Here is a 24,680-nt window from a genome sequence, read left to right on the forward strand (position 1 = left end):
AGGTGTCCGTGTTTTTGTCATAGAGCGTAAACCTATTCATGAAAGTTTGAAATTGCATTGCGTTTGATTGTACTTCGCTCCACCTGCAGCGTCACGTCTGGTTGCAAAAACCAAGATGGTGACGACCAAAAACCAAGATGGTGACGACCAAAAACCAAGATGGTGACGACCAAAAATCAAGATGGTGACGACCAAAAACCAAGATGGTTTTCCAGTCGATGGTTGTGAGCTGCTTTCTTTGTCTCATGTTATCGTAAAGTGAATATGTGATGACATCTTTCCGGGCTTTAGGAAATTGCACTGGGCATGTTTTGCTATTATGTGATATTTTATGTGATTACGAGTGATTGAGATTAATTGCTAATACAAATTGTAAAACCTCTTGTTTGCTGTAGCCCCAGTCTTAATGCATTTTCATCACTGAGACAACAATGCAGTAGTGGGAAGCGGTAAAGAGAGGAATATCCACAAACAGCTCAACAGCCTCAGGCGTGCCGGTGCCATGTGGTCTTTTAAAGGAGGAATGGTGTCCATTAAAGAAGAGATAGGCCTGGACAGAGGCAGCGCGCCCTGAAGGCAACACCCAGTCACACTGGGTCAGACGGTCCTGCAGCTGCAGTGGAATATAACGGAGGAGTAGGTGAGACCGGAGGAGATGGAGAGGCGAGGCAGTGTTCAGCCCAAGGGAGCATGCTGCAGCAAAGACCGTCTCTAATGTACGCTGCCTCCTTCAATGAGGTATTCCCAAAGGAGGATTGGAGGGAGAGGGAGAGAGAGAGAGAGAGAGAGAGCGAGAGAGAGCGAGAGAGAGCGAGAGAGAGAGAGAGAGAGAGGGAAGGGGAAAGATGCAGCACACAAATCTGAGGGGATTATTATGTGTTTGCTGCAGCCGTCCATCAACTCCTAATGATATACCTTCTCTCTTTCATTCGTATTCATATATATATATATATATATATATATGTATATATATGTATGTATGTATATATATATATATTCCTGGTCTCTAAACGGCACCAGAGCCGTGAAACTGCACCTTTTATAATACATTTACGTGCATGTTTCTTCTCCCTGTGAAGAAACACTCTCAAGACTCTATTTGTTTGCTCTATCCATCCATCTACTCATCCATCCATCTATACATCCATCCATCTATCCATCCATCCATCCATCTATACATCCATCTACTCATCCATCCATCCATCTACTCATCCATCCATCCATCTACTCATCCATCCATCCGTCCATCCATCCATCCATCACATCTCACTTTTATCTTTCTTGCCCCATTCTGTCATTCACACATCTTTCCTTTGTCTTTTGCGTCTCTCTGTCTGTCTTCCCTTCTCTCTCTCGCTCTCTTCATCCCTCCCTCCCTCCCTCCCTCCCTCCCCCTCCACTTTGGATGTGTTTGTATTCTGCTCAGCTCCTTTAGAAGCAGCCCACCAGGATTTCCATTTCCATCCTGATATAAAATGTGCTTGTTGGCCGCTGAGATCAAATGCATGTTGCATGCTTGGCGCAGTCTTTGTTGGGCACAGAGTAATTCAGACACACTCATCTATGCACACACACACACACACACACACTCTCACATAAGCACATGCCCACGAGCAGCTTTTGCACAGCACACATGTATCGTACAAACGCAGAGATGACATTTGATTTCAAATCGAGCCGTCAGGATCAAAGCTATTTCATGCCTCGCCCCGTTAACTGCATGTTTACACACCATCCACTGGAACGGTGACATTTAGTACGGGGCTGTGTGTGCATGTGAGTATTTGTGTGTGTGTGTGTGTGTGTGTGTGTGTGTGTGTCTATTTGCATCTCTGCTTTGTTGTTGTTGAGGGAGTAAGAGGCAGCTCTATTTCCTCCCTTTGGGGTGAGATGGACAGTCCACAACACAAAGACATTCAGCGTAGAATGATCTTTAAGAAGATGGAGCTTGTGATTTATTTATTCAATTCATTCGTTAATCCCATGGGCGATATTTAACTGGAGATATGTGGGGTTTTTTTAGATATTGAGGGAAAACTTTGACCTGCTTTTGGCTCTACAGGAAACGTCACGTGATGAAGTCGGTATGATTCAACCTGTGGGGGCCATTCATATCTGTACCAAATGTTGCTTCAATCCACAAAAATGCCTGTTGAGCTATTTCATGCGGAGCCAAAGTGGTGGACCAGATGAACAATTGGCATTGCTGTCTCTCTTTAGCCTCTTAGCATGGCTGCAAACTGAAACTGCATTCAAATCGCCTTATTTTACGGGTTAAGGTTACTGGCCTAATTCACTAGATGCTGAGGAAAGGTACTTCAATGCTTCCCTTCGTATCCCCGCTAGTTTAGGGTACACTTCCTTGTCTGTGCAACATACATTGGCAATAAACGGTTTCTCATTCTTTACAAACAAAACGGAGATAATGCCGTTCCAGAGGCACAACTGTGCACTGTGGATCAATTACAAACATCCTTCTGAGGTGTGTTTCTGTTTTGGACAGGAATCCTTCCTTGAATTGAACAGCATTGACGTTGTCACATGCGAATTCTCCTTCACATCTTTCTAAGGAAACGTGGCCAGGAGAAGACATCGCAGGTCGTTCTTTGACGATTGGACAGCACCCAGAGTGTGAGTTTACCAGTCGATGCAGGTTCAATAAACCCGTTCCTGGCTGTCGTTGCTTCAGTAAATGGCCTCGCTGCAGTGAATTTGTTTACTTGATTTCATAATGGAATTTTAAAAAGCAGCTGCCTTTTGCTCTGACTCCAGTTCTTTCTAATTCTGCAAGCATCCTGTCTGACCGGCCTACAGTGCACAGCATCCACACAACATTCAGCTCCTGCTGGCTCAGAAATGCTTGTAGCACATTGCACTGCAGGAAAGGCGGCCGGGTTCAGTATTATCTGTCTTGGGTTACAAAAAACAACATGCAATATGTGTATTTCCCGACTTGAGGTTGTCAACATTGACATCCTTGTTTGTTTTTTGATTAAAGCCTCCTTTGAGGTGATAGAAAGACGTGTTGTGATTGTGCAAATATCTGGACTTGTTTCTTGTTTATTTGAGCATTGAGGTGAAGTACAATCGAGTGATTGTATCCCCCCCCATACATACATACATATAGATATTACATGATGTGTTTTGATTGGGAGAGAAGGTTGGAACTGAAGTAGCCGAGGTGAGGACTTGAGAAAACCCGATTTTGTGTACATGGCATGTCGAGTTACCTCTTGACCCACCAGGACATACTAATGTGTTCGTTGCAGTTGATCGTCTCGCACAGTTTTTGGTTTATTTGGATCGAACTATATGGGTTAGAATAGGGGATGTCATGAGAACCGATACTTTGGTACCTGTACATTGTAGTAGTACTTTTATACGTAGTGTGTATATATATCTACTCAGTAGCGGTACCAGTTCTACACTACTCAAGTACCGTATCGACCCGGGATCAGGGCTCGAGACTAACAGTGTCCTGTCGTCCCGGGGACAACAACAAATCGACCAGATAATGCTACACTGTGAACACAAACGTGTTTCAATCGGCAGGAGAACAGCTGGTAACGTTTGCTGTTAGCTGTGAGCACCACCGTCCTGCTGGCCTAAACAATGGAGCCAACAGCTAAAGTACGGCGGCTGCATGGAGTTACATTATGATGCTCTATTCACTACGAATGAGCGTTGAACACATCAATTATCCCAATGTGTTCAAATATAATCCTGTAAAATTTGGTTTTTGGCAAAAAACCTGAGGCAGATCATCAGGTCATGATGACAAATTAGCAAAATACAGAATGCAAACAGTTCTGCAGTGGCATCAAAATGGTGATCCAGAGTTGTTACATTTCACGAGTTGCTTCTGCAATACAAGGACAGTAAGACATCATGCGATAGACACTTCCATACTTGTCTGAATATTGAACGGATTTTTATCGCAGTCTTGAGTCTTGAGGTTTATTGAAGCGGACGCCCTCCTCTTCCTCCCCATGGCAGCCTTCTGTCAGTGTGGAGGAGAGACCTTAATGTACTGTGGCGCTGAGCAGTCTTCAACTTTTTTTCATGTCGGGACCTAATTATGATAATTTATTCTCACCCGGAGACCAGGGCTCATTAAACCATACAGGCAGCCTTGTCGAGTCAAGGCCCATCACAAACAAGCTTGTGGCCCATTTTGCCCCTCAACCCAGTGCTTCATTAATTCCACCAGAGAGCTCGGTATTACTTTTCGTTTGCTACGTCCACCAGTTACTTGTTAGTACAGTCACCTCGGTATGCAGTGCTGGCCTGTAGCATTGCTTTTTCAAGCTCGTAGTCAGGAGTGTTTAATGCTGAGCTGACAGATTCTTGGGAACACCTGCTCTCTTCATGAATCCGGCGCAGAGAATCCAGATGACAATTATGAGCCAATATAGAGCACATCCATTTTAGCTGCACTCTGCAAAAAGACATCTGTCTTATCGGCCTCAACCACAAAGTGAACAGAGACGAGGGCTCCATCTCCTTTGAATGAAACTCTGTGGATCACCGGACTTTCTCAAATACATTCAAATGAACTCGGTGGCAGAAAATCAGTGTCTGAACAACAGTGAAATGCAGACAAATAAAAGCGAAGCAGCAGTGGTCGGTTCGTCCTGACAAAGCTGGACTCAACAAAAACGGCTTAAAATCTCTGTACATCCTATTGTTGCCCACAAATGAAGTATGTTCAAATGATTCGTTGTAGATATTCTTCTGAACGATGTGCTGAGTTCTCCAGTGAAGTTTGAATCAGAGCTCGAGGTGGAGAACATGCATGGCTTAATGTTTCACATTGTATATGGTCATAACGAGGTATGGACAACTCGTGAAAGATGCAGTAACATACATAACACTGTTGTCTTTGATGTTACAGTGCAGGAGTATTGATGAGTGACAGACAGCGTCCTCTCTTGGTGTCACTGAGGTTTAAGGGTAGAAACTACTGTGTTAGGTTGAGTAAAAATATGTGTGGGTTCAAATGAATCAACTTTTTGAATTTTCTATTTGCTGGATGTGAATTCCATAATATTAATTTGTCATTTAAAATGTTCCACGTTAATTCCTTTTCTTTTGTAACGTTTAACTGTGTCCTGATTCTGCTGAGCACGAAACTATAATGAGAGTGTGTTTGCCATTTGTTCTCTATTAATGAAGCTTCTGGGCAGAAAGTTCCTCCACATGAATGCTGTAGAGAATGACTCATGCTGGAATCACCCTTCAGTCGCAGAACTACGTCAGTGGCGGCTGCTTTCAGTGCAAGAAGAAAGCAGGTGGTCCTAACATCTCCATGCAGGGACAAACCCTCATTATCAGCTCCAGTGTGTGTGTGTGTGTGTGTGTGTGTGTGTGTGTGTGTGTGTCCAGCTCTGAACCTGGCGTGGTTTATGAGCGCAGTGAGTCGGGTACAGATGGTGGATCTCACCCCGAAGGGTCACCCTCTGTTCCCAGCGGCGAGGCTAATGTGCTGCAGAAGTGGCTCCGAGCAGGAGCCTCCGAGCAGGAGCCTCCGAACAGGAGCCTGATTGAAGTGTGTTGACTCCACGCTTACTTAGCCAGAGACTCACTGAGCAGTTTAAAGTGCACACAGAAGCAGCAGCTCTCTGCTCACTGACGGATGATGAGCGAACTCAGGGCTTCATAAGCAAAGTCCACAAACCACAGGAGGACTCTGTGACTCTGTCCACTTGTTCTCCATGTACATACTAGATGCAATCATGAATGACCTGACTTTGAAGTGGACCACAATGATTTTATATCATAACAAACACAAACACTTTTCTATATTATTGTACATTCAATGGATGGAACTCGTGGTGCATTTATTTATTCACTTTTGTTTTGTACCTGTGAGATGTATCACTTATGCAGCCTACGTCCATCAACACGGATGAGTGACGCCTCCAGCAGCATCCGCCGCTCTGTACCAATCCGAGACGGAACACGTGGTTCTCCAGTCCACTTGATGCGAACCACAAATCTGCTCCCGGGCTCGTTGATTGATGCCTCCACCTCCGCTATGCTTTTACAAATGGATCACTTCGAGTGGAGGAGCTCCCACCGACGCCTCAGCGTCCCACTAGGGATATTCCTCATTTAACAGAGAGGAATTAGCATATCAGAGCCACTTTAGAGCCAATCCCAAAATCGGATCCTGCCAAGCCTTGTCCCTGCGCCACAGGAGTTGCCAATGCAGCGCGCCAAGGAAGACAGAGTTTCACTTCTTCCATCTCTCGCACACCCCGCAATCCTCCTCGTTCAGCGCCTCTCCTCCTCCGTCAGCATGCTGCTTTTGTCCGTTACCGCTGTGAGCTTACAGTCGGAGAAGACGTGCAGCAAGTCCCTCCATTAGTGGAACAGAGCGGCCGGCGGCTGCTGATTTAACCTCAGACTGAAGGCTCGTCGCTGCAGCGCCTGATGGGACTCAAGAGAAGGAGAATATCATTCGTCTTCACGGTTGACTCGTTCATTTGTCAGCCAGACTTTGGATGTTTGGTAATGCAATAACTCGTCATTGCATTTCTCTTTCGTATTACAGGGAAGCAATTCATGATTCATGTTTAAAGTTTTACTTTTGAGGGGAACTTGTTGGAGTTCTGGTCGGCAGCAAACGAGGGCGCGACGGCGTGTTGTGTGCATTCTGTTCATGACTCTGGAAACCGATATCTTATTCACTGCATGCATTATTGTGCCTGCAAATGTATGATTGATCTGCAAATGGAAGTGATATAACTCGGAGCCATCAGCCGGTGGTATTCCCCGAGCTGCTGCTAACATTTATGATCCATAATCAATTCATCTGTCCATTTATTTACATTTATTGGTTCATTGTTTGGCCTATAAAATGTCAGAAATCAATAAAAAATGTAACTATTTAGTTTATTTGCATCAGCAACGTCTCACAATTAAGAGGCAGAAACAAATAATGTTTGGTATTATTGCTTGGGAGAAAAATGATCAATTATCAAAATGGTTGCTGATTCAGTTGTAGTTTTCCCCCCCCCTGCTTTTCACAAACGTGTTCATTTTCTTGCACCCATCCCAGGAGTCCGATTTGCTCGTGATGAGTAAAACAGGAAAGGTGAAACATCGGAAACTCCTCCATGTCGCCTCTTAGCACTTTATCTTCAGCACAAGTTGTAACATCATGGAGTCCAGTTGGACATCCGGTCGGAGACTTCTGCGCCTTAGTTCGTCAGTTCAGAGTTCTTCTCTGCAGTCTACTCGGTGCCAAATGTTCTGTAGGTTTAAAGGAGCAGATGCACGAGTCATCGTTTGTGCCCCATCAGGGCTTCAGTCGGAGTGCGACATAACGATGAGGTTGTATCTGTGATTTCACTCAAGCTGCCGTCTGCCGCTTCATGTCCCAACAAGGCGCTGATACAAAGCGAGCTTGTTCGGCGAGAGGCCCGTCTCTCTCTCTTCAGCAGCCAAAACGTCGTGAGGAGTTTCCGTCCATCTCTATTTGCTGTTGTCCCCCGTCTCCCTCTGCTCGCCCATCCCTCGTTATATTCGTCTCCCCCACAGACGCTCAGCGGATGATTGGCCATTCAATCTTGAATCTGTCTGACTCTAAGTTTGTCAGTTGTCTGCAGTGCGGGGCCTCTGCCACGGCCCTCATCGTGAGCGAGGAACATAAAGGAGGACGGTGCCATTAAAGACGGGGTCGACTTGTGTCCGTCGGTCTGCAGCTCAGTGGACTGTGACTTAAGAAAGGCAGGAAGCCGTTACTGTAAAGTACAAAAGGAAAGAACTCTGGAGCATCTCCTGCAATCAACAAATGAGTTGGAACGTCATGATGTTCCTTCAGTGGAGCAAACAGCTTCTGTTAATGTGTTCCATTGACTTACTTTCTGATACGATCGAGCCCCATTTAGTAAGAAAAGCTAAAGTATTGGACAATATGACATCATGATGTGTTCAAATGTCATCTTGTAAAAGACGGTACACAAACGGTGGCAATGGGATGTATGTTATCGTTTGTTTTAGTTTTTTTTCTTGAGAATTTCAACTTCTATCAACGATTACATTTCTGGTATCGTGACATCCTTCATTTAATATTTGTGATTTTCTTCATGAAATTAAACCTTGAAGAAACTTAAAATGGAAATTAGTGACTGCAGATGCACATATTGGAACATTTGAAAACATGTTTTTGCGTTTCGATGTATTGTTTCTTTATTTGATAAACTCTTGAGGTTGAACCAGTTTGAACTATTAGCAAGTTGAATCCAGTGGTTCCCACCCTAAGGGTCCCCAGATGAACCCGAGGTGGAGTTCTGACAGAGAAGTCTTCTATCTCTTCTTTGTGGGAAATATGCGTTTGGTTTCTGCAGGTGAGCATGAATGTCACGCCATCATGCTTGTCAATCAGTGTGCACAGTGCTCAGTGTTTTCTGACATTTTAACATTGTATCCATTGAAAGAGAAGGCGGTGGAAGCTGAACGCTTCAGATGTAAGAAACGTGAACACAACGTCGTCCTGACTGAAGACGCAGACGATGATAAAAACGGTTAAAAGCTTTTAAATCTCACCTCGAACTTGCGCGTTTCATTAGAACTGTTCACTGACCTTTGGGAGTGTCTCTGTGCAGTGATGATGTTTTCATTAGGGCCCTCATCAACGTGATAAAGCCCTCGGAGCCACAGGAGAATACATGTTTGTTCTGTTTTTTTACTCGACGTCTATAAATCTATGTTTAGCTGTGTTAGCGAGCAGCGCTGATGACTCAGTCTGATGGGCAAACACGGCACATATGGTCAGGATAACACCCATGTAATCAATTCAGCTCACCTGCTGTCATGTAAGAGTGTGTGTGTGTGTGTGTGTGTGTGTGTGTGTGTGTGTGTGTGTGTGTGTGTGTGTGTGTGTGTGTCTTTGTTTGTGCGTTTTGGCAACTGGAGTATAACTGTGTTCTCAGAGTGTGTGTTGGCTTCATGTCTGTGAAATAGAAGATCAACGTATCCTCACACGATGGTTCGATTGATATCTTGCAAAAACAAGAATGCAAACTACACACACTCGGAACGAGCACCGCGGTGACGGCACATCAGAAACCCAGACCGTTTTCACCCAGTCCTTTTCCATTCCGGCTTTTTATCTGCCATTGACAAGACCAGCAATTTAACGCTGTCCAGTTCCTCGCCGCCGTGGCGATCACAGTGCTCTCCTGAACAAAGCGCCTCAGATTTCCAGGCCAGACTCTGCGCCGTCTGTGAACCGCCGACGGGCCGGGGGTGTAATCTGTCTCCGCTTTAGCATGCATGACAGGCAGGGGGGGGGGGGGGGAAACAAACTCAATCTGACCAGTGATAGCTAGCGAGCGAGCTGCGTGGAGGATGGACCAACAACACTGGAGCAAATCACAGAGGGGAGATTCATTGTCGGAAGCTGCTGTGCAAAGGAACTATCTCCCTGAAACACGCCCGGCGCCGAGCTGAACGACATTTAAAAAAAGCCCGCAGAGAGCTGGATGCTATGAAGAGTGTGTGTGTGTGTGTGTGTGTGCGTGTGTGTGCGTGTCTGTGTGTGTGTGTGTGAGAGAGAGAGAGAGAGAGATACTGAGAGCCTGGAGCATTTCCACTCAAAAATCAAGTGTTTCATTGCTGCTTTTAGCAGAATGCAGCTGCTCTTAGCGGCGCGCTGTGAGTGAAAGCAGTGTACTCGCACCATGAAACCCGCGGGATCAATAGGGATGTGTGCAATGTGTTCGCGAGAGGAAAACAAAACCAATGAATGAGCTGCCATTTTGTTGATGATCGCTAAATGGGTTCTCGGGCAGACCAGCAGAGTGGCGGGTTTGTGGCTTTTGGCAGGCAGCGAGAGAACCGGAGAGAGAGGAGAGCAGGGAGATGGAAGGAGTCAGAGAGCGAGAGTGATGCTGACGGGGTGAGAGAGACCGACGGAGAGGAAGAGGAAGAGTGGAGAAAAGAAACAGCGGCTCTGAATGAAGGACGGCGCTGGCTGACGCGCTTAAAGCTCACCGTATAAAACCACTTCGGTGTCATTGTCATTGCAAGAAAGACAAAATCTGCCGTAGAAGTGACGTCAAAGGAAGAAAAAGGATTTGCCAAAGCATCCCTCAGTGTCAGCTGGACTCTCCCGCTCACATCAGCTGAGAACCCATCACGGCCTCTTACTTGCTCTTTCTCGACTCTTTCCCGCCAATTTTGTTGGACACTGTGAATCAAAGTGAAGTCACCTTTTTTCAAAAGGTGCACATGCAAAAAATAGGAACTCACAAATAAAATCACAACCTATGTGAGTTTCAGGGAAATGCATTTACACAGTATTTCCAAAAGTACGAGGACAACCCATACCCTGAAATATCATGCTGGTGTCGCACATGTTGCTATTGATTTAAAGGTGTTCAGTCCAAAATTCAGGAGCATGAATATAGCAGCAAACTGTTGTCGATGTGAAGATGTAGTGGAGTGATGTCAAAGTTGTAATTTGAGCATCAGAGTCCCCGGTAAACACCGTTAGCCCGGCCAGCACTGCTGCCATTGTTTGCGCTGTTAACTCTGTTTGCGCTGTTAACTCTGTTTGCACTGTTAGCTTGTAGACGCCTTGTGGAGGCAAATAATATATTATGAATTCCATATTTGTTACCTTTTTGATAAGGCACCGTGTGAGCTGACGGTGGAGTTACTGAGAGGAGCAGTCAATAAAAGGCGGGTAACACTGAACAGCGAGCGGTGAGGAGAATAAAACGTCTTGAGAGGCCGTTGGTTTAATTTATAGCACACCTTGCAGTCATTTGTATGAAATAGATTTTCACTGCCTAATGATCCGATTAGGAAACAATACAGTGAAAAATTCTGTTACGGTCTTATTCTACATGCGGACGGCCAGATTTACATCGCGACAGTTTCCATAATTCACAGTGTAAACCTCGAACAGCTCGAAGCCAGAATTTAGAATCTAGAATTCAAATTACTTTGAAGCAAAATAATGTCGGAGCCCCTTCCTCCCAGCTTTCCAAATGGGCTGAATTAAAATGTTCATTGTAACTGGAAGTGTGCCATTCACTTACATGAGGTCATTCATATTTAATTGATCATTACTTCAAAGTTTGAGTGGGTTTGGCCCCTTCACCCTGTCTCTCCTCTACAATAGCCCTCCTCTAATGACCTCCTCTCTCCTCTCCTCTTCCCTTCAACGCCGTCCTCATCTTCCCCGTTCACCTCGTTCATCTTTCCTCCTCTCCCTCACCTGTGCTGCACCTCCCCACTCGTCTCTGTTTCAGGAGACAGCGAGGTGAGAATCGAGGGCGATGTCGGACAAATGAATTAACAACATCAGATTAAATAGGATTACTCCACTCAGTGACTTGATGCTCCCAATGAATTATGTAAGCACAAAGAGTCCTGGCCAGATTTAATGACATGCCACTGAGCTGCTGCTGCAGGTGTGTGTGTGTGTAGTGTCAAATATTAGATGGCAGAAATCGGCTAATATGCTTCGTCGAGGAATAAAGTGATGGATTGGGGAAAATAAATGCAAATGGCGCCGTTTGTGTGTGTGTGTGTAGTTTTGCATCTCTATGAATCAGTCGACAGCGACTTACCTAACACCTCGAGCAGCACCCACTTCAGGCGACCCTCAAGTGGGTGCAACGAGGTATTATCAGGATTTATGCAAAGAACAAAGTATAGCCCATGTATATAGCTCACGCCCACTTAGCGTTGAGACAGGAAATAGCGCTGTAAGAGAATACATTTCAGGGTCTGCATTAGTGTGCAAAGGTGAGGAGGTGAGATATGATCCAGGAAGTACACTGATCAATCCACAGCATCTACATTGCCCACAATTCAACTGGACTGTGGACAGCTGGGTGGTTGGATAGGTAAGTGTTATGCTAGTAGCAGCTAATGTAGCCCGGGGCTTCTACAGCTTTTCGCTGCGTCGCACAAAATGTGAACCGCCTACATTTGGGCGTAGCATGAACCACGTCCTGTGTGGCAGGCGCTTTATATCCCTTCTTTGTGACGCAGTTTGCGTTGGTTCAGAGGGCTCACTGAACCCCCTAGTGGCAAGAGCCAGAAATGCATGAAGGGATTCGAATTTGATCAATGGAACAAAATGTATCGTAATGATGAAAGATATTGACCAAACAGGACGTTTGTGGTCTTTTTAGTAATAATTCACTTATAATAAGACGCTTTATGTCCACATTGAATCGAATAAATATTGGATTTGATAAATTCACTTCTGTTACGTTACGTAAACAAACCACGTCGATATTTACTGGCAATCACGTACAATATGGCCAACCCCAAAGGAAACTTTGAGGCAACCTTCTTGCGATCTCCCTCAGCTAGCTAATGCTAACTTATTTAAGTTTTTGTTGTGAAATGCGGAGGCGTCGTACAGATAACTTTACCAAATGAACATCATGCTGTATTGAAGAAGACTTGAAACTAGAGATTGAGACATAAACTCATGTTTACAATGTTTACTGAGGTAATAAATCAAGAGAGAAGTAGAGTCATTTTCTCATAGACTTCTATACAACCAGAGGAGTCGCCCCCTGGTGGACACTAGAGAGAATGCAGGTTTTAACACTTGAAGCATCGGCGTCACTTTTCAGAACCAAAGTTTGCCGCCTGAGAAAGATGCAGCACGTTACCACGTTACTCATACGGACAGACATTCTGTACATGTGACACAGTGACACCTCATTGGCCTGTTCGATCAGAGCTGTCAGTTACATCCCGCTGTATGCAAACGAGTTCCTCGCTGATGAGGAGGCCGACTGGAAAAGGCAAGAAACTGATACGGACGAGTAGAGGAGGGAGACGAATGATGAGAAAGAAGTGAGGAGGATAAAAGGATGAAGGAAGTGAGCACGGGGGGGGGGGGAGGTTCGACTCTTCATCTGGCACAGTCTATCTGAATGCTAATGCACCGTTGTGCAGATATATCGACAGTAACGATGTACATCCACTCCACGACACACACAAACGTACGCGGTGACTCAGAGTATAACCGCGCAGTAGCTTGTAGCTTTCTGCTTCATCTACCCGTCCGCCGGCATGTTGATGAATGCGTGCGCCTACGTGTTTGTATTTCTGGATGAGCATGTTTGTGTGCCAAAATGTCAGCCCGTGAGTGTGTGTGTGAGTGTGCTGCCTGAGGGAGAGGGGAGGAGAATATCACAGAACATGAGGTTGTAATGAAATCGGTGATTGCTGTACTCCGAGCTAGCAGGGTCACTGTAATTAAGGGTGTTTAGGACACATTTCTACGCTCCCCCCCCCCCCCCCCCACCACCACCTCTCTCTTTCTCACACACACACACACACACACACACCTACACACACACACACACCCTATGAGGGCTGATCCATGTCATTTATCCAGCACACGTCCAGCCTCTATTTCTTTTTTCTGTGCGCTGTACGACATGATTGGCACAGCCTGCGTACGACCATTCGTTTACGTCGAGCCGCTTCGTGTTTCTTGGCCGTGTCGGATAGCTTGTAAATGGAAAAAACAACAACGAATTGTTGCAAATGCATCCAATGGAACGTCTGGAGGAGGTTTGAGAAACCACACCAGTCTTCAGTCTTCGGTTCCATGGGATGAAATCACAGACGAAATGCAGCAGGACTCAGCAGGACTCAGCCTGTGTGGCTGCTGTGTGTACATGAGTACCTGCTGGGCCCGGATTTGGACTCATTGATTCTTTGTTATATTCGGAGGAGAATTAAGTTTGTTTGTGTTCTCTTCTGCTGTTATCACAAACGATTTACTCGATGATTATAATTTTCATTGAACTATTGAACTATCCAACGGTACATTTCCAGTCATTAAAGCGTGCTGGCAATGCTGTTTCATTTATTGCATTTCTTGTTCTGATTAACAGTTTGAGTGTTGAGGCACGTTTAAAATCAAACCAAACCGCCCGACAACAGAGATGCACTGATTGCAATTTTCCCCACCGATTAATAAAAAGGAACAAAAATCCGACCTGCAGATTCCCGTTTTCTTTCATTCCGAGATCTATAATTGACGGCAAACAAAAAACATTTGTCACATTTCTTTCACGGAAAATTGGAATTAATTTGTATGTTCATAATAAAACATTGACTGTTAAATACATTACATTTCTCTCAATCCAACCAAAATAAACTTTATGTAACATGTTTGACTTTCACAGAATTAAAAGGGAAAACATATAAATGACAACACAGCTAATGTAATTTAGTGTGTGTGTGTGTGTGTGTGGGGGGGGGGGGGGGATCACCACTGAGCTGTAAGTAGCTACCAGAAACCTACTTAATTGGTTGTTTTGTATTTCATTTCCAGTAAATATCATGAAAATGTGTGCTTTCTATCTAAAAAGTGCAAACATGGAAAGATAGCAAGTATTTCCACATTTGAAGTGGTCTGTAGTCTTAACTTGAGGCACACTATACGACACGATGTTTCTGTCTGAGAAGAGACTGATCGGCCAATCAGCTGACAATCGATCCACTGGTGAGTCTTTTTCGATATTTCTAAACGTTGTGGACAAAGTTACGCAACTTAAGAACAAAATGGTGATTTAAGAAAAGGAGGAGCTTAAGGCGAAGCTTTCATTTTGTTATGAGCATTTACACCACAGAAGACACGTGGTCCAATGCGCCCCACGCCGCCTCTGAAAGTGGACAGAGTGACCGGACTGTCACTCTGTCTTGGCGGTCGTTGGCGCTTGTGTTTAGCGCCGTCCGCTTGTGATCCGATGGCCCCAACACGCATGTTCAAACCCAGTGGAAGGTCCCAGAATGTCTCAGCATGGTTGTTGTAATCTTCAATCCACTCGCACACAGATATTCACTCTGTTGAAAAGCTGCACTGCTGCCGCTGTGTGTCTGTGCAATGACGCATCCAAACATCACGCGTGTTAAATCACTCACACTTGCCGCAGAGTGACGTCCGGTCGGCGCATCCGCACCGGCCCGGGCTCTCGGTGCCATATGTGCCGTGTCGGACCCGTCGGCTCCATTTGGTTCAGGGATCACACTCGTCCAACACTGGACCAGATGTGGCCCCGCTGGCTAATGAACAGAGAACAGAGCGGTCCGTCAGAGATGTGGAGGCGCAGTGATGAGAGAGCTGCGGATGTGATGACGCAACACGCTGTGTACTCACTTCTGTGCATTTACATTTACAGACTGTTTGATCAATGTCATCAGTGCTCAGTGCTGCCCTGTTTGAGAGATACTGTGGTCGACATGGTAATTAGAAACTCACATATCCGCCTCTTGCACACACAAACACACACACACACACACACAGTATAACATACCGGAATCCTTGAATAAGCGCTTGGGCTTTGGAGCTATATTGTAAAACTCAAAGTGGCAGTAGACAAGTTGTACCTGGGAAAATGAAGGTTTGATTGCCAGTTGCCAAAGACGATCAATGGAAGTCTCTTGCAGATACGATCCCCCGGTAGTGGACATGGCGGACTGTGGAACAACCAAAGTTACGGTGGAAAACAAAATGCAGTGCGGCCAACTGGTTTCCACAAAAAGATGAAGTCATGTGCTAAAAGTTGTCAAGTTTCCACGTTAAATTGTGTTCTTTATTTTGATTTTGACATGAGTCAAAAATTAGATTTCCATCAATGGAAAATAATCATTTTAAACCAATTCAACTTCCTATTAATTCCGCAGTAATTACAATAATTATAATTAATGTTGAGTTTGACAAAATTGTCAATTTTCTATTTCAGAATGACTTATTGCCTCCAACAAAAAGAAAAATGAATGTGCTGCGATCCAATCCTCCATCTTTCAAAAGCTGTACTTTGTGAGTTTTCTGCTAATTAGCTGTTAGCATGCAAACCCATTAAACTAAGACTGTTAGCATTCTACCTGCTAACCATTAGCAGTTAGCTCAACGCGCCGCTGTGTCAAAGAACAGCTTGCCTGTGTACTCTACAGGTTCATCCCTCGCAGTGAGAGCTTCTCTCCTCGTGCAGCACCAGGCAGAAGTGCTGTTGCTGGTTAGGGTTGTGTTCTGATGTTTAACTGTTGAAAGGAGTGTTATTTGAAATGTGTTCTTCTTTTATAGACACATTCCAATTATAAAAGGACTCATTTCCTACGTCACAGCGTCGTATGAAAGCGAATGAATCCGTCAACCTTCCACCTGTTTTGTACCCACGAGCTCCGACCCCTCTGACAAACACTTCCGGCCCGACAAAGTGGGCCGGAAAGGCCACAACCAGTACCGGCTGTCACGAATCACACCGACAAACACACACTTAATAGACAGCGGCTGTCTGCAGAAGGTCATTAAACTGCGAGTCCTCTGCCATTGAAGGGGCGCACAAATGTCAGAGGGAAATGTCAATAAGTGTGTCCGGCGCATGCCGTAGCCACCCGGCCTGTTTCTCTCTTCCTGAACGACTTCGTCTGCTTTCTTATTCCACTCGGGTACGGAGAAGCTTCTGGGCCCTCGAAATCAGTTATGGATCCTCCGTCGCATTGTCATTCCTCGGTGTCGCTCCTTCTGTTTCGCCGTCAATCCCTCCGTCCCCGGTGTCTCTCGCTTCCCTCTCCTCCCCCCCCCTTTCTGTTGCCATCTGTCTTGGATCAATGCGGCTTTGGTGGCTGTCACCTTGCAGCTCGGGTCATGTTTTGCTTCTCTCAGACTGCACCGCCCTCCCCCCTTACTCCCCCACACACCCTCTCTCCTCCTGCCTCTGTGTCTCGGATCAATGCGGGGGTTTAGCCATTGTCACATTGTGGCGCAGGTTGTGTTTTATTGGAGCTGTCAAGGCGCTGACCTTTCCGTGTCCAGGGGAAGAAAGAGTGATGCCAGCAGGCCGGTGTGATAGAGGGAGAGGGACGAGTGGAATCTATCAGAGGGGTTCAGAGGGTGGAGGGTTTGGATCGCGGCCAAACGTTGGCCTTCAAGCACGCGGCTCCTTTTCTATTCCTCATGTCACTCAATTGTATTTGTATATTCGTCTGTTTCTTCTCCTGGTTTTGGATTCAACATCAGAACATTGAGTCTTGTGACAGACGATCGGAGATCTCAAGCTGCTGAATGTCTGGGGATTTTTAAATGTAAAAGTTGTTGCAAGGGCGGCCGCTGACCACGCTACGAGCTTTACGTGTCCTGCATTTGGACAGGAAAATCCAAACCGTCCCCTCAGCTGTCCCAGGGACAACCGGTGTGCTGTGCAAGCTCACCGGGGATTGTGTGAACCCTCTCTCCTGCAGGCAACGGTGGAGGTTTCAGCTTTGGATGATTTTTCAGTTTAATCGACTCCAGAGAGGCAGGTAGAGAGTGAGAGGATTCACACGCCGCTGCTTCCAAATGGATATCAAATAATACCCAAACGAGATGACTTCATATATCAAAGCATGTCAACTGGATGGAATAGGCAAACGTTAGTACAGAACAAGTACACTTGTACGCGACTCTCTGCCTCCTGAAGAGAAAGCCATGACTCATCACTTCATCGCTCAGGTTTCGGATCACGTTGGATGAAAGGCCTCCTAGCTTGAAGCACCTTTACTGGCTCCTATTTTCTTTCCTTTCCCTTCTTCCGGGCTTGTCATTTGTCTCACTGCTGGCCTGTAATTTGGGTTTACTTCGTGGATTTCACCGTACACAGGTGTCCCTGAAGACACAAAGTGGGACAGACTAATGGACCTGTAGAAAATGTGGATTCATCCTCCTCTTTAATGATCCAGTCAACCTTTCTTTTTTTACGTTATGCCACTTTTTATATTTCCTTTACTTCATTCCATTTCTTTTCTCCGCTGTCGGAATGAGAGACGCGACGATGAGAACGCCTCCAGTGACTCAAGCTGTTCTTGCTGTCCGTCACCAGGAGGCAACATCGACATGTTTAAGAGCACGAAACGAGAGCTGCACCATCGGGTCCTCTGTCTCTGCAGATGCAATTCATTGTCTTACTCCTGATTGGGGGAGTGGCAGCGTACCCAGGGATATGTGCACAACTATCGCTGAATAACTTTGATGCAGAAGAAAACTTAAAAACACGACGATTCTCACGCAAGATCTGCGGCGTCTTTTTCACGATTAATTCGTGGACATTTCTTCCGGATGGACGTCAGAGATAATGATATGAGCGGGAAGTGTTGGTCACATGGAATGACATCAATATGTGTTTCATGTCTGTGTTCAAACCATAGACTGCATATAAGAAGTGGACACAGTCATCGTGACGTCACTCATTGCTTTGTGGACTGCCGTGTTGAAGCCTTGAGTTCCGCAAGTTTGCAGTCGCCATCTTGGAATATGGTCGTCGCCATGTTGTCTTTTGCGACCAATGAACAGAAGTTACTATATTTGGACTGAGGAGTGACGTAGAGACGCCGTCTCTGGCAGAGACCTGTCAATCACAGTAGCCCCGCCCCAAAGCATCCCCTGCTTTATGGTCTGTGTGACTCTAAATGGACCATAATGTACTAAATGAACATCATGCTGTATTGAAGAAGACTTGAAACTAGAGATTGAGACATAAACTCATGTTTACAATGTTTACTGAGGGAATAAATCAAGAGAGAAGTAGAGTCATTTTCTATAGACTTCTATACAACCAGAGGAGTCGCCCCCTGGTGGACACGAGAGAGAATGCATGTTTTAAAACTTCCGCCTGGTTCAGACTTGACTCAGTTATGATTCTGAGAACGTGAAAAATTGAACTCATAGATATGGCCATGAATTTTCCCCAGTTGATTACTTACAATAAGGCAATCACTTTTTGTATTACAAGTTTGTGGAAAATAATGTTTGAATTTGAATTGAGGAGAAATCTACAGACGCAAAAGGACCGAAGTAGGAAAAGAAACACAGAAATGTGTATTTTGGATGTTTTCTTTCCACTAGTCTGAAAAAAGACGTTGTGGAAGCAAAATAGACCAAAATCTATTAAAAACAAAATTGCCCAGTGCATGAAACACAATGTTTCTGCTTTTGCGTCACCGCTGCAGCTCCAACTGCTGACTGTCGGTGAGCGGTCACATGAGCAGCCAAACCTGCGTCTCTTTCACCCTCACACGGTATCGTCACCTTCCATCTCTCGCCTCAGAGTTTGGAAACCTCTGGCTAGCAGCGTTGCTGCTGAGATGATGAATAGAATGACTTTCGTCCCCTGAATTTCTATTTCGGGAGGTGAAGGTGGTGGAGATGCCAGCCCAAATTTGGCTGGCGTAAACTACACGATCCACCTGGTGAGACTCAGACGGCTGGCCGTCGGTGGAGCGCTGACAGAGAGCCCTGAGAAAAGATTACCTTTTGAGAGGACCGTCTGTGCGAGCGGCAGTGACTGAGGAGTGCTTTGAGAGTCAGTTTTGTGTCTTTGTAGTCATTTTGTTTTCCTTGTAGTCTTTTTTTGCCTCTGTGGTCGTTTTAAATCTCTTACTGTTTGGCATGTGTCTCTTTTGGTGACATTATGTAGTTAAAGGCCACAGAAGGGGGGGGGGGGCACTTTGGGCCCCTGAGCCTGGTCGACTCAGTAATCCATCCATGCATGAAGTACATTCCGCTGTTCATGGGCCGAGAGTGAGTTGCATATTTTGTTCCAAAACTACAGTAGCATGTAAATCACGAAGTCCTTCTTTCACTCCCTCTCTTAGTGACACTCTTAGATGTCCTCTCGCTCTCTGGGTGTGTGTGTGTGTGTGTGCGCGTGTGTGTGCGTGTGTGTGTGTGGAGGAGAATGGTTCAGAGTAAAGCAGGAGCAGCAGGTTGAAGGCGTTTCTGGTTCCCTGAGGTTTTCATGCTGTAGGCCTCCACCTCAGATTCGACAAAAAACTAACCGTGTGTGTCACATCTGCAGATTCATGTGCTTGCCTGCTCTCCGCTGTGCTCTGCGAGGTTTGTGCAACAGTACCTTTGTGTTCTTGTGACTGTGTGTGAGGGCACGACGCAGCATCTATCGCTGCCGGGCAGATGAGGTGGCCTTTGTGACACCTGGAGTCAACACATTCCAGCTATACGTGTCAAGGACACAGCCACTAAAGCAGCAAAGAGCTCGTACAGCAACTGTTTCTCATCTCACGATACACCTCACCTGCCTTTTATGCCTTCCCATGAGATCATGTTGGTCCACACCAGGTGGAAACCTCCGTGAAACCAATGCGGTGTCTTAAAATGTGCATTCTCTCTAGTGTCCACCAGGGGGCGACTCCTCTGGTTGTATAGAAGTCTATAGAAAATGACTACTTCTCTCTTGATTTATTCCCTCAGTAAACATTGTAAACATGAGTTTATGTCTCAATCTCTAGTTTCAAGTCTTCTTCAATACAGCATGATGTTCATTTAGTACATTATGGTCCATTTAGAGTCACACAGACCATAAAGCAGGGGATGCTTTAGGGCGGATGAAACAGAAACGTCTTCTCCAGCACATCTTGTTGACCAAACACACCTGAACTGTTTAATAGGATCAGATTGTTTTAAATATACTTTATGTCCCTCCTGCATTCATAATCTGTTATGCTGTAAGAGGACGCTAATCAGTTTAAAGTAAATGAGTTTCTGTTAAACTCCGAAAGTGAATAGAAACTGAAGAAAACCAAGGACAAAGAAATAAGCTGCTGATTATGTGAAAGAAAAAGTGTTTGTGCTGCAAATGGTATTTCCAAAATCCAATTGAGTTTATAAAACATAATAATAATTATCCGTGTGTAATACACTGAGGATGGACAGGAACTTCTCTGAGTGTTTCACCTTCTCCACAGACGGAGCAACACTCTCCTGCAGACGTCAAACTTTTTAAGCCAGACATCACGTGAGTGTGAGTGCATCTCCACTCCCAGCAGATCAAAGGGTAATTGGAGGAACTATCTAAATTTAAGAGTTCCTCAGAGAATTTCCTGAGGGATGGAGTTTAATTCTGACTGTCCATCAGTGGAGAACCTTGATGGACAGAGATCAAATAATCCCTGACCTCTCACACATGTTGTGTAATTACCACGAACACGGCTCTTTGCTGTGTCGAACTCATTTTCCAGCAAACGGGAGGAAATCCGCTCTCATCATCTCCCACATTTATTATCAGCTTCTCACATATATTAGCGCTGGCTCTGACAAAGTTTACTTTTTACCTGAACCGAAACTCCATTTCCAGTTTAATCATTTAAGCTGTAGCTCCATATTTTAAAGACATGTCTGTTTATCAGCCAACTTGAACAATAAAATAAGAAAAGTAAGAAAAGTTTCTCTCTTGAATTTACTTTCCTCTTTATTTCTGAACCTTCAGGTGGAGCTCGATAATGTCACAGTGCTAGAACGTATTCATTTACTCATCAGCCTCCAGACTTTGTCTTATTCATGCTTCTTATCTGTACTTGTCAGTCACAGTGCTGCTCAAGTATATATATATATATATATATATATATATATATATATATATATTTATATATTTATATATATATATATATATTCTTCAATATATTACTCTTTTTTTCCCCTTCTGTCTGTGTTGGACATTGTGACAGGACAGTGATATAAATATGAATGTTTACTTTTCCCTGGTGCTTTTTTAAAATCGTTTTTGTTCACTCCGCCTCATGTGTTGCATTCTGGGGGAACACGTCAGACAGCAGACCGGTGGACGAGAGCAGGACGGTAACGTTGGGTGAGGTCGGTAGAGACACCGGCAACGGTAGACGGCATCGCAATCCAAAGTTAAACTATTTACGTCCTCCGCGACAGAATTGAACTACCTTAAGTTTGCAATAGAATATTAATAGAAAGCTGCAATTGACAGCTGCATGCATTACTAGAATGCATACATAAAATGGTAGACAGGAAATCATTCCATTCCAAATGTTTTATTTCATCATCACAGCAACATGTCAAGCGTGGTTCGTTTCGCTGTCCTGCGATAGAGCGCTTCAGGAATGGGCCCTAAAACAATGAGTCAGCATTTTTTCACTTCATGTTCCCCAGTCTCGAAGTCAGCAGTTTTTAGAACGTGTTTTTTGTCCGATGCCTGAAATGAGGTCTGTGGTTAAGACGAGATAAATAGATTTAAAGAAACCATAAAACAGGTCAGTGAATAACGCTCTGGTGAAGCGGAGGAGCTTCTACGTGTCTTATAAAAGGCAGTTACTAACAAGAGTCTAAATGAGAGCGCTACATGCATCACTAACACTAGTCCTCCTTTAGCTCAGTGACATGAAGTCATGTGACCGTGGTGGAGCTCCTTTATAGGCTAATGTTAGCTCCGTACTTTTGCCAATTACGTTCACGCTCCAACAATCGATCTTGAGGAACAAAACGTCTCGGTGTCATAAACGTTGGTTTTTTCCGAAGGTTATTTTCTGCAACAATCTGTTATTCAACGTTAAAGTCATATCGGCTTTTTGGAGGAGGGAACCAGTGTCACGCTAACTTCCTGTTGGCCTGCAAATATACGTCATCCCTGCATCAGTACTTCATCGGACTCTTCGTTCGTGTTTTCGTGCAGTCGAGAAAGTGTTGACCGTCTGCCTGATTCCACATGAATGCAGAGTTATTTAGAGCACAATTGTCTTTCCAGATCCCTCACAGGCTCACACTGATTAACCGTGCTTCCCCCCCCCCTCTCCAGATCCCTCAGATCAGCTATGCATCCACGGCCCCGGAGCTGAGTGACGACCGGCGGTACGACTTCTTCTCTCGGGTGGTCCCACCGGACAGCTTCCAGGCCCAGGCGATGGTGGACATCGTCAAGGCCATGGGCTGGAACTACGTGTCCACCGTGGCCTCGGAGGGCAGCTATGGAGAGAAGGGCGTGGACGCCTTCATGCAGCTCTCCCGGGAAGCAGGTAAGACCGGTGACGAGCCGCCATCTTCCATCAACGCCGGGGTCTCTTTTGTAACCGGTTCACCAGATTCGTATCCGAGCGGCATTTTGAGGCGATCGATATATTTTGAGGCTCAGAGTATCCCACCGAGGGACGCGTTGTCTGGTTTTTGTGTGCGGTGGAGGCCACGGTGCTGAAGCCCTTCATGAACAGGATAATGAATGCAAATTGTGACTCTGACGTGAAGTGATCCTGCTGGTATTTAAACCCCTTTAAACTAAAACACGTGTTTCTTAGTAAAATATGTGCCTCAGTATAAACATAAGAGTGTTACATGAAACGGTTGAGTACAGGGCCAGAAGTCTTTCTGTAATCCTTCCAACAAACAAACAGAAAGCATCAATTCCTTGGTGGATGTTAGAAAACTGCCACTTAGCGGCGAAGAAAGAATGAGCAGCAAGGTTTGCAGAACGAATGAATGTTGTCTTGAAGGGATGACTCACACAGGTGACTGTGTGGAGGACGTGCTCGTGCTCACAGGTTAAAATAAATGTCCGTCATAACAGGAAACAGTATTCGTCAACAAAAGTACTTGGTTATGTTTCGGAATAGATCGTCTGTCGGGTTAAAATAACCAAAGAAATGCTGTTGATGAGGTACGCAGGTTGACAAAAAGCTCTCCGTTGACTTCTTGTTTCACGTGAGGAACAAAGAAGGTCTTCTGGCTCAAAGGTTGCTGGTTGTTGAAGCAGCATATTATATTCAACTTTATGAATCCATATAGCAGCAACAACAAAAAAACTGAATACAATACAAGGACACGAGGTATTATGTATGCATATATCTATGTATATGAATTCACGACTTACTAAATTAGTATTGCTGTTATTTTTTTCACCTGCCGTGTTTTGAGGTCTTGTGTTTTGTTAGAAATGTAAAATAAAGTTGTTGTTTTTTAAAAGTAAAAAAAACTAAAACAGACTTGACAATAAGATTTCCTCTGAAACGAACAGCACTTGCATGATGACACATTGCTTTCACACGCCACATATGTCCCATGATGACGGCTTCAATCGTCATGTGCGTGTGTTGAACCTGACAGATGGCTTCAATTCCAAGTTCATGACTCTGCACAAAGTATTCGTACCAACATGTGAACATTTCTTTTCCCTCGTGCATAAATACAGCTGCATGCATAAAAAATCCATCTCAGCATGTCGAAGAGGCCGAATTGTTAAAGGTGCAGACCGGAGTCCCACACGTGTGTGAAGGGACGGTAGGGACAGTAGAGGCCATCTGTCTCCACTCGGTCCCTGCCGGCACGCTTCTGTCACAGCTCTGCAGCGCCCCCTGCAGGCTGCCGCCGGCCGGTGAGGAACGGCTGAGATTCTGAATTCAACGATGAATCCACGAGAAGTGAATCATTGAGTCTGGTCGTTGAGCAGGTGTTGTAATTGCTCCTAAATCCTCTTATTTATGATGCCGTCAACGCGTGAACACGCACTACGCCGCCTCAGTTGACTATTCGGCCGATGAATATCTGATAAAAGAGCTCTCTGTGTGTGAAATGTAGTTTCTGGATTATCTGCAGATTTGTGAGTAATCCGCCGAGTATTGATTGCGGGAGGTTCCCTCTATCAAGTCAGCAAGACACACACACACACACACACACACACACATGTAAACTCTCTCACACACACACACACACACACACACACACACATCCACATGTAAACTCTCTCACACACACACACACACACACACACACATCCACATATAAACTCTCTCACACACACACACACACACACACACACATCCACATATAAACTCTCTCACACACACACACACACACACACACATCCACATGTAAACTCTCTCACACACACACACAC

The 24,680-nt window shown here is 45.1% G+C and overlaps 1 protein-coding gene across 1 annotated transcript in view; it reads left to right on the forward strand.

Annotated features, from left to right (window-relative positions):
* grm7 (glutamate metabotropic receptor 7) overlaps positions 1-24,680 on the forward strand; it is a gene marked incomplete at its 5' end in the record, with an annotated part of 174,029 nt that overhangs the window by 36,508 nt on the left and 112,841 nt on the right. Inside the window, one exon of the mRNA XM_079265687.1 lies at positions 22,593-22,809. Within this exon, the coding sequence (XP_079121813.1) occupies positions 22,593-22,809 (217 nt within the window). The remainder of the gene's footprint in view (positions 1-22,592; positions 22,810-24,680) is intronic.

The sequence above is a fragment of the Melanostigma gelatinosum genome, assembly GCF_949748355.1.
Source record: "Melanostigma gelatinosum genome assembly, chromosome: 3".
NCBI lineage: Eukaryota > Metazoa > Chordata > Actinopteri > Perciformes > Zoarcidae > Melanostigma > Melanostigma gelatinosum.